Source organism: Harmonia axyridis, chromosome 2 (genome assembly GCF_914767665.1).
Source record: "Harmonia axyridis chromosome 2, icHarAxyr1.1, whole genome shotgun sequence".
NCBI lineage: Eukaryota > Metazoa > Arthropoda > Insecta > Coleoptera > Coccinellidae > Harmonia > Harmonia axyridis.
The window spans coordinates 60,277,861-60,294,547 of NC_059502.1; the positions used below are offsets into that span (position 1 = coordinate 60,277,861).

General features: G+C 34.5%; 2 protein-coding genes across 2 annotated transcripts; one reads left to right on the top strand and one right to left on the bottom strand.

Moving 5' to 3' along the window:
* Positions 1–9,996: 9,996 nt before the first annotated feature.
* Positions 9,997–11,768, bottom strand: LOC123673484 (transcription factor Adf-1-like). Its single transcript, XM_045607985.1, has 2 exons — positions 10,989–11,768; positions 9,997–10,775 (listed from the first exon to the last, which is right to left on the bottom strand). The coding sequence occupies exons 1-2, from the start codon at positions 11,122–11,124 to the stop codon at positions 10,195–10,197; spliced, it is 717 nt and encodes a 238-aa protein (XP_045463941.1). The 5' UTR covers positions 11,125–11,768; the 3' UTR covers positions 9,997–10,194.
* A 303-nt stretch (positions 11,769–12,071) lies between these two features.
* Positions 12,072–14,820, top strand: LOC123673483 (probable DNA primase large subunit). The gene is made up of 4 exons (XM_045607984.1): positions 12,072–12,703; positions 12,881–13,243; positions 13,385–13,601; positions 14,421–14,820. The coding sequence occupies exons 1-4, from the start codon at positions 12,219–12,221 to the stop codon at positions 14,697–14,699; spliced, it is 1,344 nt and encodes a 447-aa protein (XP_045463940.1). The 5' UTR covers positions 12,072–12,218; the 3' UTR covers positions 14,700–14,820.
* The last annotated feature ends 1,867 nt before the right edge of the window (positions 14,821–16,687 follow it).

Consider the following 16,687-nt stretch of genomic DNA (forward strand, 5'->3'; position numbering starts at 1 on the left):
ACAATTTTCTGTTATAATATCGATTTTTATTCACAAGTGTGATTTCCAATATTGCTATATTTGAAATTTAAAATTCGTCCAAAAATCACTGGGCGCGTTCAGCAGACTCAACAGTTGTGGAGCAGTTGTTAATATTCTATGATTTTTCTGCTGAACGCATTCTTTCAGTTTCCGCTACAGAACATATGCTACGGAGCGGTCGCCATCTTTGGTAGCGAATTTATTTTATGCTCCTTTTTGATAACATGTTGAGTAACTGATATAAGTGACAGTTGTGACAGTGATTTTGGGACGAAATTTAAATTTCAAAAATCGCAATAATGGAAACTGAAACATATACGTTTATTAACATTTTGAAATGTTACTCTGAATCAATTTCTCATATATTGAGGAATAAAAAAGTAATAATACCGTAAGCAAACTTGGAAATAAAAATCGATATTATAACAGAAAATTGTCTCTCATCATAACATAACCTTCAAGAAGAACCCACAGAACCTATTGCTGTCAAGAAAAGGAGCAACCCGTCCAGAAGAGAATACTAACGTTACCAAACTGATACTTATCAGTAGCGGAGATACATACGCTACCGATTTTTCTGCTGATTGCGACCATTAAAGCTTACAGGTTAAAATCAATTCGGTCCAGCCCCAATTCGTTGTCGGCATCTTAGAATCCCCTTGAGCTAAAAATAATGTATGGCACATTTTCGGGCTCGATTTCTGAGAGTATTAATGTGGTGGAAACCTCAACCTTCTTAACTCAATTGTTTCCAAGCTATAAGAGAATATTGGAGAATGTCGTGAAATGAAAAGTTCTCATAACTGTTTGAAATGGCAAATATATGCGATTTGAATACTGAAAAATGAGTTCATTACGATAATCCCAAGCGCAGAAAATCATGGGGATATCACGGTCATGCTTCCACGTCAAAGGCCATACAAGAAGTAAAAATTTGGAGTGATTCGTGGATCGCTTCAAAAGATGACTAGTTTTTTCAACGCGGGATTCTTACGCTGTCCGAAAGATAGCAGAAAGTAGTGGCCAGCGATGGACAATACTTTGAATCATAAATGTATTTCACCTTTTTTTTGCAATAACGCCTCGAATTTCGGAAAAAAACGGCGGAAGCAAAATTGTACGCCTATGTATATAGCAAAATAATGGCCAATTGTCCAATTCAGAGTTAATTTCCACATCCATTCCATTCAATTTGTCCACCACATCTATTGATGTGTCCGCGCGCATCGTCACTTTCAATCATGCGTTGCAGTGTGAGCTGTATCAGGAGTGTATCTCTTTTAGCAGGTCCTTTGGATCCTCCAATTTTAGTCAGATATCGCGCGAAGTTGCGCAACCCTTGATTTGGTTCAGCTCCATGGGACTAATTGATAAGATAAAATCTGATTTCGCTGCACCATCATTCTTCAACCATATTTCCAATTTTTTTTTTCGAATTTTTATCATTTTCATTCAACTTGGATTTGGGACTTTCGCCAAGAACATATTTCCATGCGTCGTTTTCTACCAACAGAGCTTCCATCTGCACTTTCCATGTGTCAGAGTTTTCCTTACTGATATATTCGATTTTAGAAAACGATAAACTCATTTCTAAATAGTAACAACACACAATTCAGTGTAGGTATCTTGGTTTATCTGGGCCCATAACCTGTTTGGGCTGAATATTCCGGCAGTGAATGGATACCAAACAATAAACTGATGAACGAATGTTGATAACAAATATATGGGATTTCAATACTGAGATCAGTTTTTTATAACACTTCCTTCCGGCTTGACGCAGTCCATATAAAACTTTTTCAGAAAACAAACTTTTCCGGGTTCCAGCAACTGCTCCACACTCGTGAGAAAAGTTGGACTTTTCCATTTGCTACACGATATAATAGGTGTTTTTTTCGAGGTATATAACTTTAAGTTGGCATTACTGTTCAAGATGGCGACCGATTTAACAGCTGTCTAGTGATTTATTCTCAGTTTTGTTTGGCAATTAATTATGAATAGACTCACGCCTGAACAACGCTTGCAAATAGTGCAATTTTATTTCGAAAATAATGGTTCTGTGCGGAATACTTATCGCGCACTACGTCCATTTTATTTTGTTTAAGCACACTTCTGGTTGAATGGCTACGTCAACAAACAAAACTGCCGCATTTGGAGTGAAGCTAATCCTCGAGGGTATGTCGAAACACCGTTACATCCAGAAAAACTGACTGTTTGGTGCGCTTTATGGGCTGGTGGAATCATTGGTCCGTACTTCTTCAAAAACGATGATGGCCAGAACGTTACAGTCAATCAGGCCCGGTCTGGCCAGGTCGGCAGGTCGGCGATCGCCGAGGGCCCTCGGCCAAGGGGGCCCCCAGCTGAATAAAACTAAACTAAAAAAATTTTTGAAAAGATATTTTTTGGCAAGTTGATTTCATTTAAACGTTAAGGTAGACTTTACCAAAGATATAGGAAGCAGTTATGGACCAATTGGCTATTTTTGTACGGTATATCATTCGATAAAAAGTTTATGAAAGGCTTCTAGAAAATACTGTAGTTGAAGACTCGAGTGGACTTGCATTGTAAAGGGTGTTTTTTTTTCGAGGTATATAACTTTAAGTTGGCATTACTGTTCAAGATGGCGACCGATTTAACAGCTGTCAAGTGATTTATTCACAGTTTGGTTTCGCAATTCATCAAATTCAGCCAAACGATCATCAAGTAAGGCGTAGATTCTACGAATGGGACCAAAAGGAGATTGCCGTTGTTCCCGATTTTCATAAGCGAATTTTGTTTAGCGATGAAGCGCACTTCTGGTTGAATGGCCACGTCAACAAACCAATCTGCTGCATTTGGAGTGAAGCTAATCCTCAAGTGTATGTCGAAACACCGTTACATCCAGAAAAACTGACTGTTTGGTGTGCTTTATGGGCTGGTGGAATCATTGGTCCGTACTTCTTCAAAAACGATGATGTCCAGAACGTTACAGTCGATGGTGATCGGTATAGAGCCATGATTACAAACTTTTTCATTCCTGAATTGAACAACCATGATGTCCAGAAGCTGTGGTTCCAACAAGACGGCGCAACATGTCACACAGCTCGTGCCACAATCGATTTATTGAAAGACACGTTTAGTGACCGCCTAATTTAACGTTTTGGACCTGTGAATTGGCCTCCAAGATGTTGTGATTTAACACCGCTAGACTACTTTCTGTGGGGCTATGTAAAGTCATTGGTCTATGCGGATAAACCACAAACCCTTGACCATTTGGAAGCCAACATTCGCCGTGTTATTGGAAAAAGTCATCGAAAATTGGACGTCCAGATTGGACTACACCCGAGCCAGCCGTGGCGGTCATATGCCAGAAATCATATTAAAAATGTAATGCCACAAGATTATCTTGCGGATAAATAAAATTCATGTCAATCGAATAATCCATCGTTGTTTTATTGCAATTTAAAGTTCTATAGCTCTAAAAAAACACCCTTTACAAGCGTGTAACTTCAGAATTAAAAATTATTCAAGAGCACCTTTTCGCTGCCGGGGGAGGTTCTCGTCTTATTTCCTGAAGGGGGGCCTCGAATCAGCATCTAGCCGAGGGCCTCCAATGGAGCCAGACCAGGCCTGCAGTCAATGGTGATCGGTATAGAGCCATGATTACATTACTTTTTCATTCCTGAATTGAACAACCATGATGTCCAGGAGCTGTGTGGTTCCAACAAGACGGCGCAACATGTCACACAGCTCTTGAAACAAAAGATTTATTGAAAGACACGTTTGGTGACCGCCTAATTTCACGTTATGGACCTGTGAATTTGTCTCCAAGATCTTGTGATTTAACACCGCTAGACTACTTTCTGTGGGGCTATGTAAAGTCATTGGTCTATGCGGATAAGCCACAAACCCTCGACCATTTGGAAGATAACATTTGCCGTGTTATTGCCGATATACGGCCACAAAAGTTGGAAAAAGTCATCGAAAATTGGACGTCCAGATTGGACTACATCCGAGCCAGCCGTGGCGGTCACATGCCAGAAATCATATTTAAAATGTAATGCCACAAGATTATCTTGCGGATAAATAAAATTCATGTCAATCGAATAATCTATCGTTGTTTTATTGCAATTTAAAGTTCTATAGCTCTAAAAAAAACACCCTTTACTATTATTACCACTCTGTAGATATTCAAGCATATTATCCGCAGTAGTCATGTCCAGCTTACTGAGAATAATCTTCAGCTCTAATAATAACTTCTTTATTACTGGTTTTATAAACATTTTTTGTTTTACATTTGAAAAATCACAAGTTTGTGTTTCAACTTCGACTCTAATTGCAATAAAAAAAAAATGATAACACCAATGAATTCTATTGAAAAAAGTGCCTGCAGAATGTTTTTCTTTCATGTTTATAGCACCAGTAATAAAAAAGTTATGAGAACTTTTCATGTCGCGACATTTTCTGATTTTCTCTCTTAACTTGAAAACAGTTGAATTTATGAGGTTACGGTTTCCACCAGATCAATTCTCTCAAAAATCGAGCCTGCAAAGGTTCCATTCATTTTTTTTTTGCACAGGTAGCGGGTTATTCAGAATAAAACCTCTTATTGGACAACCCTTTATATCGAAAGCATTCCTTTCAACCATGCATTTATTGTTTTTTTATGCTTCTTCGTTTACTTAAGAAAATGTTTTCAAGAAAAGATAATGGCAATAAGACAAGATAATGTTTATTCCCTTGTTTTAATATGTAAATTTTTTAGAAGGTTTTATGATCAATTCACAACGTTTTGTTATTATAAATGAAATGGATAATAATCGCCGTGTCTGCTTATTCACATTATATCAATATTTATTCTGGTTACATGTGAATTAGAGACTGAGTCATAGGAATCGATTATCTACTGACAATGAGACAATGTCTTCGAATGTAACCTTGGGGAATCCAGTATTTTCGCACATTTCATTTCATACAAGTATTAGATACTTAAATTATTAGGCATTATTGAGATAATGCTATTCTTCCTTTTATGTCATTATCAGGTGTTCCTCTTCACAACACAAAACAACAGAAAGTGAATTATTATTTCAATTAAATAGTTTGAGCGTAACTTCAGTTGTAGGTAGTATGGGTACTCCAAAAATTTCAGGATGAGAATCATGAGATTTCTATCAAATATAAACCAAAGAACTTGATATAGATACATGTAACTGATATACAGTGTGGAATGAATTCATTATCTTGGTTTCTGTACAGGGCGTCCCAAATACGCTGCTCACTGAAAGCATCTCGAGAACTTATTCACGGTTGAAGATAAATAAGAACACGAGATTTGATTATATTTGACCTGAGCACAATAGAAATTAGAAGACAGTTAATTTCTTTTTATCGGATATCACAGTTTCGAATGTTAGATACAAAAATATTTATAATAAAAATTGGAACAGATCTAGGTTATCAATAGAGATGAACTTGTTCTTTCAAGAAAATTTGTAGGTTGACTTGACCTTTTGGCCGTAAAAAAAATATTTAACTAAATTTTCGAGTTTTCAATATTCAAAAGTAGGTACCTCATAATATTATTGATGAATAACCCAATTAGTGTTCATTGAAGTTTTAGTTAATTATCAGTGGATTATTTCCTTGTTATGATGTTGAAACCGAACAATATACACTGTGTCCGTAAAGTATGGAACAAATTCATTTTTAGCTGAACAGACCGCTTTAGAAATAATCCTGATGAAACACGTCGATTTTTTATTTTAATTTACCGTATTTTTGAATAATTATCTAATATACAGGGTGAATTACTTTCGAGTAATGACTTCACCGTCATTTTTCAAATGGAACACCCCCATTTTGTCTCAATTTTCCGAGTACTCTAGCTGAGCTGATTCCAAAAATGTATCACATGTTGATTCCAATTGGTACAGGGTGGACAGAGAAATAATAAACTAAATCTTAGCAATAATGAAAACATTCACGAAAACCAAAAATATTGTAGTACTAAACTGTCATTGAACACCAATAAATTACTGAAGAAATAATTAAATTTTTTTAAAATTGATAAGAAATAATTTCTTTCATATTCTGTCAGCTAGACCACAAGTACCAAACATGTTTTTAAACAGCTCATTTTTATTAATCTAAAAATGTAACAAACTACAAGGTGTTACTTTGAAACCAATTGCCGCTAGACAATAAGTATTTTCGATAATATTGTTAATTTAACTGATAAAGAATGTTACGCGTTACTTTATGAAACACAACAATATTGTTTTTTTGATAATAACAATAACTAATAAAGAATATTACGCGTTACTTCATGAGCACACACAAAACTATTGTATTTTTGTCCATCCTGTACCAATTGGAATTAACATGTGATACATTTTAGGAATCAGCTCAGCTAGAGTAATCGGAAAATTGAAACAAAATGGGGGTGTTCCATTCAAAAAAAAATGACGGCGACGTCATTACTCGAAAGTCATTCAGTATATTAGATTATTATTTTAAAATACGGTAAATTAAAATAAAAAATCGACGTGTTTCAGGTTTTTTTCTTAAAATGGTTTGTTCAACTAAAAATGAATTTGTTCCATACTTTACGGACGCAGTGTATACAGATTGTTCAAAAGACTGTGGAAGAAAGGCAATACAATTAACGAAAAAATGAGAAGCGCTGGTGTGAAGTCATGAGCTTTTGGAAGCTTGTCATCCATGTGCCAATTACGCCCTTGAAGGCCACATAACTGTAGATTAGGTAAATATGGTAGTCCAAGTTTGCAAAGTGACATGCTATTTGAATTGTACTTTCAATACAATGTCATTATCACTTTGTTGAAAAAATTTTGTTGAGGAAAAACTAATGAAAAAATATCGGAAAGTATCTCAGTCATCTTGTATTATTCATCCTCTTTCGTCTGAAAATTAACACACATTCTAGAAAAAAATCATCTTTCTAACTATAATGGATCAAATTTCAGCCAAGACTAGGAGAACTGACTTCACCATGGTTGAGCCACCAACCTTTTTTAGAGATTTCAGTTCAGTGCTTTTCCATAATTGTGATCACGAAAATATCGGTTGATTCTTTTGCGATATTACTCTAGAATTTTCATGGTCTATTGTCTATGGTTCTGATGATATAACCAGCTCGAAATTTTTCCACAAAATATCAAATTTTCCTTCGATTAATTAATCACTACCCATTAATCATATGCGATCAATACTAATTATGAAGTTACATAATTGATAATAATTCAATTTTCCTGGAACAGGTGAATGTATAAGCACACAAAACAATATTTTTTGCCTGTCTTATGTTTATACTATTTAAAGAAGGTCAAGAGTTGGCAAGTCGAGAGTATTCTCGGAAATTGATTTTTTTTTCCAGTCAGGTGCTTCTATTTACTTTTCATATTTGAAGGAATGAATAAATTGTTATGATATTCATTCAGAAAGTATGATTACATAAAAATGCGAGTCCTTCTCGGGGCGACAAAGAACCACTTCAGGCATAATATAATGTGTTAGAATTCTTTCTTGAAAGGTAAAATAATACACTGAACTAGACTCTATGAGATTTTTTCTTGTTCTATGAAAAAAAAAACGGTATAGTTTAGCTAGATTTCAGTATCTAAATCAGCTTTATTATTTCGTGACAATAGCTGTAATTTTCGAATTTTGAGCTCGAAATGGTCTCAAACGATATGGTGTCCCCCTATACCCCACCGTGTCACAAAACGTTCTGAGGATTTTTCCATATAAAATGTCAAAGCGAAATTATTTGAAATTAGAATATGAAAATGTGGTGCCATAAGAGAAAACTTGAGACAGAGATTCATGAAGTTCCTTCTGTTTAAGAAGAATGTGACAGGGCAATATTGTGTGAGCGAACTGGATATTTGAGTTTAGAAATGAAAAGGATAATTGCTTCTTCATCATTCCATTTTCATTTGTTGTGAAATATTGTCGAAAGTCAACTTTAGCGTTCCAAGTTTCAACTCAAGAACTGTCCTTGTTTTCAGCCAGATAGATAGAGCTCGAACGAACATTCTGCAAATGGCACCTATTACAAAAATTTGTGAGAACTTCAACTCATTTTGTGTTGGCCAAGATATATTCTCCTCATTACGGGGAAATTTGGAAAGTCGGCAATTCATTATTTTTATGGGAATGTGTCTTAGATCATATAATTTTTTTTTTATGCTATGTTTCGTTATTTTTTATATTTGCATTGTCCTGTGAATAATGAATGGGTTAAACTGTTGGACAATAAAGCTATTATTTTTATTATTATATGCATAAAGAGGGGTTCTTCAATTGTTTCGAAATTGTTTCGTGCGTAAAGTTTCGATATTATTTGAATTTGTATCATTGAGTGCTGTTTTCCAATGTGTTTTCACTGTGAAATTTCATTATGACTTCATATCATGTATTGTTTGTATTAATGTTTTGAATGAGAAATCGCCCGGACTTAAGGGTGGAGGAAAATTCCAGAATTCTTATTTTATTTCATTTAGTTTTTGCATATCCAGAAAGTTGTTTGTTCCATTTATTATCAATATTACAATTGAAAAGAATTATTATTATTTTTTCATCTCATTCTGGTGATATCCCAACTATATTATTTGTTTTTATTATAAGGTGTGTGAATAAGTCTTTCCAGTTTTTTTTCAAATTTTGAGCCTTTATTGTGAAAAAATGGTTACAAATGAATTATTGAAAGTATTGGCCATCGCTAGCTACAACTTTTCCCCATCTTTCTGGCAACATACGATTCCCGTTGCGAAAAAATTCGACCGGTTTGGCCTCTTTCCAGTCATCCACCCATTTTTTGGCTTCCTCGTAGGAATGGAAGTGCTGGTCAGCCAGGCCATGCGTCATCGATCTGAAGAGATGGTAATCAGACGGAGCAATGTCTGGACTATACGGCGGGTGGGGTAGGACTTCCCATTTGAGCGTTTCTAAGTATGTTTTCACCGGCTGTGCAACATGTGGGCGAGCATTGTCATGTTGCAAAATAACTTTGTCGTGCCTGTCGGAGTATTGTGGCCGTTTTTCTCGCAGTGCGCGGCTCAAACGCATCAATTGTCGTCGATAGACCTCGCCTGTGATCCTTTCATTCGGTTTCAGAAGCTCATAGTAAACCACACCTAGCTGGTCCTACCATATACAGAGCATGAGCTTGACGCCATGAATATTTGGCTTGGCCGTCGATGATGATGCATGGCCGGGTAGTCCCCATGATTTTCTTAGCTTCTGATTATCGTAACGGATCCACTTTTCATCGCCAGTCACGATACGATGCAGAAAACCCTTTCTTTTATGTCGCTGAAGCAGCTGTTCGCAAGTGAAAAAACGCCGTTCGACGTCTCTCAGCTTCAGTTCGTACGGCACCCAATTTCCTTGCTTTTGGATCATTCCCATGGCTTTCAAACGCTTGGAAATGGTTGTTCGGTCAACTCCCAATGCTTCAGCAAGTTCTTCTTGCGTTTGACAAGAATCTTCATCAAGCAAAGTCGCCAATTCTTGATCTTCAAAGATTTGCGGCCGCCCGGAACGCTCCTTGTCTTCCACGTCGAAATCGCCACTTTTGAAGCGTCGAAACCATCCGCGAACACTTGAATCATCGACACAACCTTCTCCATAAGCTTCCTGAAGCAACCGATGCGCCTCGGCAGCAGATTTCTTCAAATTGAACCAATAAAGTGAAACTTCCCGCAAATGACGTCGACTCGGCTCAAATTTCGACATTTTCACGATTTCAAAAATTTATGATGCGAAAAAATTTCAACTAATGTGTTAGTGTGGAATTGTTGACAGATGAATAAGCTTTGATTATGACATATGTAACCATTAAATACTAGCACAGTATTGGTGGCGCCATCTCTTACAAAAAACGGGAAAGACTTATTCACACACCTGATACTTCGTATGTATATTGAAACTATGCTTATATTTTACTTTTTATATCAATTTCAACCCCCTGCAATATACCTAGAATCCGCCATTGCTTTATTCGAATGGTTGGATTGGTGGAAGTGTTTTGAATTGAGGAATCATGATCTAGTTATTTAATCAATTCATCAATATTTATTAACATCAGGTAAAAATAGATAATGAATGTATCAAAAAGGGTAACAATGACCAAAAGAAAAAGGCTGGATAGGATTTCCGAATAGGAAACACTCAGGTTAGAGAAGAAGTAGCCTTAGAAATCTCATCGGCAATCATAATATGGATTTTATTCCTCAATCTGAGATTCTGCAATGGATTCAAATATTTGAAATATGGTGCCAAGGACATTAAAAATAAAATATCTGTATCATCTTGCTTCTCATTATTTCTATTTAATGGTTCTTGTTCTGTTCTGATCTTTTTATTTGAAGAATCAGAATATAACGGCTTGCTGTCGTAGTAGTTTGTTTTGGAAAATACGTCCTCAAATGTGGTTTCGAGCTCTCTTTCAACACTTTGTGAACATTCACTAGGAGTTTCGAAAGTTGCCTCCACTTTTATATTCTCTATTAATACACCGTTTTTAAACTCTTCGAAATATTTTTTTCCTTTCTCTTCGCAAAAATCGGCTATGCCATTGAAGTTTTCAAAATTACTAATGCAGCCTCTTGGATTGACGATATCTTCCAGAAATTGCATTTGACTGAAATAGCTCCACTTCCCAGAATAGTTACCATTATCTGGATGTTTCTTTTTTGTTTCCTTCATGAACACATCCCTCAAATTTTTCCATTTGATCTTAACCTCATTTTCTGCAACAATCAACAGTTTGAGTAACGTGAAAGTTCATTTGATCCCTCATCCCTCGATTTTTCTTTAATTATTTCCGATTATTATTCAGAATCGATTTATGACAAAATCTTAATTTCCCTAGAATTAAAAGAGAATTTTATGCTCATTTCTTAAAAAAAAATATCTAATATTTATTTCCTTAAAAAATATCTTGATTGATGTGACATACTTACTAGTTTTATTGAGATTTTTCGCGATATTACTCCAATCTTCGTTGTTTTTCAATCGGTTTTTGTACTCACTATTACGTTTATCCCATAAAGCTGGACATGCTCGTACTTCGTTGATTAATTTTTCAACGAAAGACATATGAGGGATGCACGGATAATTCGAAGATATTTAAATCTCACAATTTTATATGATTTCAGAAAACAATAAAGGAGCATAGAACATATCAAATCATATGAGAAGTGTCAGCTGCATAGAGGTCTGAAGAATAAAAAGCTCCCCCAGGCAACGAGCTGCCGAACTAAACGTCACGCGCCAAATTTAAATCTTAGCGCCTTCCATAATTTCCGAACAAGTCAATTCAAATTTTTTTTCAACAATAGTTGGATAAATTATCGTTGAAGATACTAGTTTTTCAAAAGAAGTTATTACAACAGTAAATGAACAAGTACATATACACCTTATCTTGAATTAGTTTTAATTTGGGAAATTGAATACAAAATTCCATCAAAATGATTGGGTTTTTATTACTGTGATAAAAATACAATCATTGTTGAATAAGAAGCAAGTAGTTTAACAATTTACTTCTGAAAAGAATACTATTTTCAAATAGTGAAAATAAACAATCAAAATTTTTTCAAGAATAATTTCAATGGTCCTCGACTTGACATTTCTGCGTTCAATATATCCCACACCGCGGCCACACCATTTGCACTATATTTTTTTTTCTGTTGATGAATGTATGACATTTCAGTTCTGAAATTTCTGTTTTTGTGATTGTTGACTTTTCCATGTTTATTTTGACTCACAAATCAACATGTAACATTTTTTAATGGTTAAATAAAAATTAAACTAAACCATGAGCTAGTAAGAATACAAATTTTCAATTGAATGCTGGTAGCACCATCTACTTTTTAAGACAACGAGGATTATAATTGGCGCAGATAACTCTACGTTTGTACATTTACAGAACTCATACAAAGATGGCACAGATTTTTTTGGTTCGTAATGATTATCATAGATGACGCGAGTATGATCAATCATAAGATTGTGAATACCACAGGCAGACTTGTATCAACTCGTTTACTTTTGACAGTAGATTAGTAAACAATGTCTCGTTGGATAGAAATCATTCTGAATTGTCTCACTAATAGACTACTAGATGAGATTATTAGTGAAATACCAATTCCTTTTGAAAGTTTTGACTGCAGATAGCTTTTCTTGTAAAAGTCTATATGAATGTTACTATGTCTTTTTACTTGAAACCTCCTAGGGGAGAGGTGAATCTCCATACCCTACTTGAATGTGTTCAGCAAAGGATCCTTTGTTATGATAATTTGGATGATGTAACTGGCTTAAAAAATATTGACAAGTTTGAGTATCTAATAGAGGATTCTGTTCTTGATCGAACAAGTCATTTTATATTTCGGATGGGGGTTCTGATTGGATATCTCCCAATGAAAGTATTCTTAGATAATGAATTAGAATTACTCAAAATAAGACTGAATGCTTATGAAATAGATGATATGACGCGTTTCTTGAAAAATATCATAAGACAGCTGAAAGATTGCATTCGACTGAATATTGAGAAAAATTTATCAGATTTTTATTGGTCTCTGTATAATGTGACTACAAAATTTGTGGGAAAGGAGTACTTATCCCATATTTTCGAGGGACATATCAAAGATGATTCTCACTCAGAATGCAGTAAAGACTTATGGTATGTATACCGCATTTGAAATCATATTAACTGCACGAGTAAAGAATATTAGTGTTGTCTTTATAATACATGAATGAATACTGGATGTTGAAGTTGGAAATGGTATATTTCACAATGCATGCATTCAGAGTTTAGTTAGAGCAACATACAACTTTTAAAAATTATCTTGCATTTCAGGATGGCAATTCCTTTTTGGTACTGTAATGACTATGTAACTAAAAGGAGTGTGAATTTAAAAAATGGCAATGCTTTTTTCCATTGTTCTCAATGGAGACATGTTATCACTACTCTCTTCAAGTCTTATTTGAAGATTGCTCTAATTGAAATGAAGTATAGTAGAAATGTGTCAGCTTCATTAGCTGATGACCGTATATCTAGCTGCCTTCAGTTATTGAAGAACCAATATTGTAAACAAAAATTTCAGTCAGTTGGTAGCATCGCCCTGAGGAATATAGAAGAAGAGTCAATATATTTTCCATTGTGTATGAAAAGTTTATTTGACTCGTTAAGAAAAAATCATCGGTTAGCTCATAACGAAAGGTATAAATAACTAGGTGGAATGGGGTTCTCTTTTTATGTTACTGTTTAACAACAATGTTATCATCTTAAGAATATATAGGTCACTGTGACCTTTAGCTCAATTCCCTTCAATTAATGTGCTTAAATCCTTAATATTTTCAGATTCAATTTGAGCCTATTTCTTAAAGGAGTTGGATTATCTCTTGATGATTCCCTGAAATTTTGGCAAGGCGAATATAGTCAGGAAAATTCAGCGTGTTCAAAATGTTCCCATACATGGCAAAAAAATGAAAAAAAATATGTGTATAGTATAAGACATCTTTATGGCCTTGAGGGATCAAGAAAAAATTATTCCATGAAATCTTGTAACCATCTTCAAGTAAGTATTGTAATCCTGGATTGACAATTTTATTTATTTATATTTACTTGAAAAAACAACTCTACCAAAGGTGTGGTACAATGGTTCTTCATCCTTGTCTACTAAAAAACAAGTACTCCTTAGGTGATAGTAATATTATCACCTGCCAAAATGTTTTAATTTCCAAATCACTTGAGCAGTATATTAAAAAAAGCTAGAATTCGTATGGAACCTTTAATGTTCCAACCTGAATATCACCTTTGCCAATGTGCAGGTCCCGCCATATCTGAAAGAGCTGAAATTTTCGTAAAACCACTTACCATCAGATCCAAATGTCTATCCCAATTTTGACTAATATCAAATGAGTAGAATGAGAGATATGGAAATATCGAAAAATCCATGTTCAATGCGTAACCTTTACTTCGATGAACTCAATTTTGTATGAAATCGTCTGTGGCCCAAACTGAATACCCATACCAAATTTCATAAAAATGGGATGATGATTGTTGAAGTGAGAATTTTGGGAAACATACCGACTGACAAACTGACACAAATCCAAATTTGTTCAAGGTGGTCTGAAATGCATTCTGCGAGTGGAAATTTTGAAATCGGAAACCAAAAATTTGTTTTCATCCTAAATGTATTCACAATCAATGGCTTTCATCACCTTCGGTAGACTTGAAAGAAAAATGAGAAAAGTAATGTAGATAATGATTCAGCTTTCTTCAAACTATATTTCCCTTCATTTCAATTGATCTGACTAAATTATTTCAGGTTGAATCCCATTGTTTTATTCTCATTTTTTTAGATTTCTGTTAATGATGTAATTTGATATTTCAGAGTTCTGAGTTGGGAATTAATTCAGAAGGTGGTTGTCCTTTTGTTCACCATGATGATGATCATCTAAGGTCATTGTTGAAAACTAATTTGCCAGGAATGGAAGATGATGTAGAAGTTATAATTTTTGAAAGGAAGGAAAATCCGAAGGTTGCTTGTAAACTTTATGGTGAATGTATATCAAAACAACTGAAGGAGAATTCATTTCTAGAGGAGAATAATTTTGACAATCCGTTGGAGTTTACTTATCTTGTCAAAGGAAGAAAACAAAACCTCACCTAACGTATATATATTTTTTTATGACTTGTTTTGGTATTATTAATTCAAACATGTCCTTATGTTATGAATGGATTTTTATATGATGAATGATTTTAGAATGAATATTATATTATGTGTTGTATAATTATTTTTTTTTTATCACTTGAACAATAGCTCTATTATTTCACCACAATATCTGTAATTTTCGAATTTCGAGAAACTGTGCAATTAAAATACTAACTGAGGAAATGAAATCTTTTCATCATGAATATGGAAGAATATTTTTTCCCACAACTGCTATGAAAAGTAGCGTATTCTACATAGCTTACACAATTGCAAAACTATGTATTGCTCATGCTGTGGGAAATATTATTTCTCACGGCACTTTGCTCACACCTCGCCCAAAGAAATTGTGTTTTTGAGTAATTTCTATGGAAATGCAATAAATTAGCACATACTGTCAACGAAGGCCATTTTGATTTGAATTGAGTCCATTACTTGAATTATTGAAATTTGTGCAGTTGTAGGAAGAGTATAGTGTGCAACATGTGGAGAAAGTCTTTTTCTCGCTCGTGTGGTTGCGGCACTCACCTTTCAGGCTCGTGCCAAAAACTTCCACACTCGCAAGAAAAGTTGGATTTTCCCCACTTGTTGCACAATATACTATTTTCTTGCTGTTCTTCAACATTAATTCGACACATCTCATCTTCAACGCACATGCTACAAAGTAAATATCCGTTTTAGAGCTAAAAATGATCTTTTTACTGAGCGGTTTATCGCCAATGTATATAAAAACATTCTTCTTAGTTCCTAATAAATTTCTTTCAAAACTTCTGGAGCCATAATATTAACAAATCTGGTCGGGAAATGGTCAAACCCGACTAGAAATTCTAATAACATCATATAGGTTATTCCTATTATGTATACTACCAAATATTTGTGTCGCCATGCTTACCTATATCACAAAAACTTCCACTTAATAAAAAATTGAGGTGCAGGAATTTCAACAGTAAATCGATGGGAGGCTTGCACTAAACCGGAAATTCTCCATAATTCCTTCTTCCACATCTTGAATTCAAGGGTTATTTCGTTGTCTCTGTTTCTAAATCCATTTTAAATAATTTTGTTAATTCTTTGAAATCAGTGGAAGACTTATTACTCTGATCAATCAAACATGTAAAAGATTGATTGATGTTTGAGGAAACTGTTAATCAATCAAATTTTGATGCCAGATATTGTTTATAACTAAGCAATTCCATCATCTATCGTCAACATCGTCGGCTTTATGAATTATTTTTCTCTATTTCAGTATCTTAATGAGTTCATTACAGTTCTAAACACAGTGCTATAATGAACTCATTAGAGCATCGTTTTCAATTATATTTTTCGTTTTGTGGTTGTCCCTACTGACTTCCAATCCTATCAAATTTCAACAAACGTCACTAAATGTCAATATAATATAATTTGGATACCTACAATGAAATGATTTGCAACATTATTTGCACTTTCTCTATATTCTGGTGGTGTTAAATCGATTTCGTCAGACATAATTTACGAATTTAATGCGAAATTGTAAATTATTTCAAAATTCTAAATGTACGATTCATATTCAAATTCCGTAATCTGTAAATTTTTGTAACAGTCACACCAACTGCCAAGATACAATACAAAAGTCACTAGGAGATATTATCTGCATTTTTCATTGAATTTCGACAATATTTCACAAAACTTGACTGAAATAGAGAAAATATCGTCTAATACTCGTTGCAGAAGGCAATTCCAACATTCTAGTGTTCCCATTCTGCAACTTGCTTTGGAATACACTATTCTATTGACAAACTTACTCTGAATTCTTGGTATTTTTGAGGGCGCATCAGCCTCAAAGCCTCCACTAGCTGCGCTAGTGGGAATGGGTTCTAATAACTAGTGAATCGTCATAAATGTATAACGGTCTAATCTAACTGATTAATGGATTAATGGAAACAAGTGAAATAAAGAACAACCTCAATTCA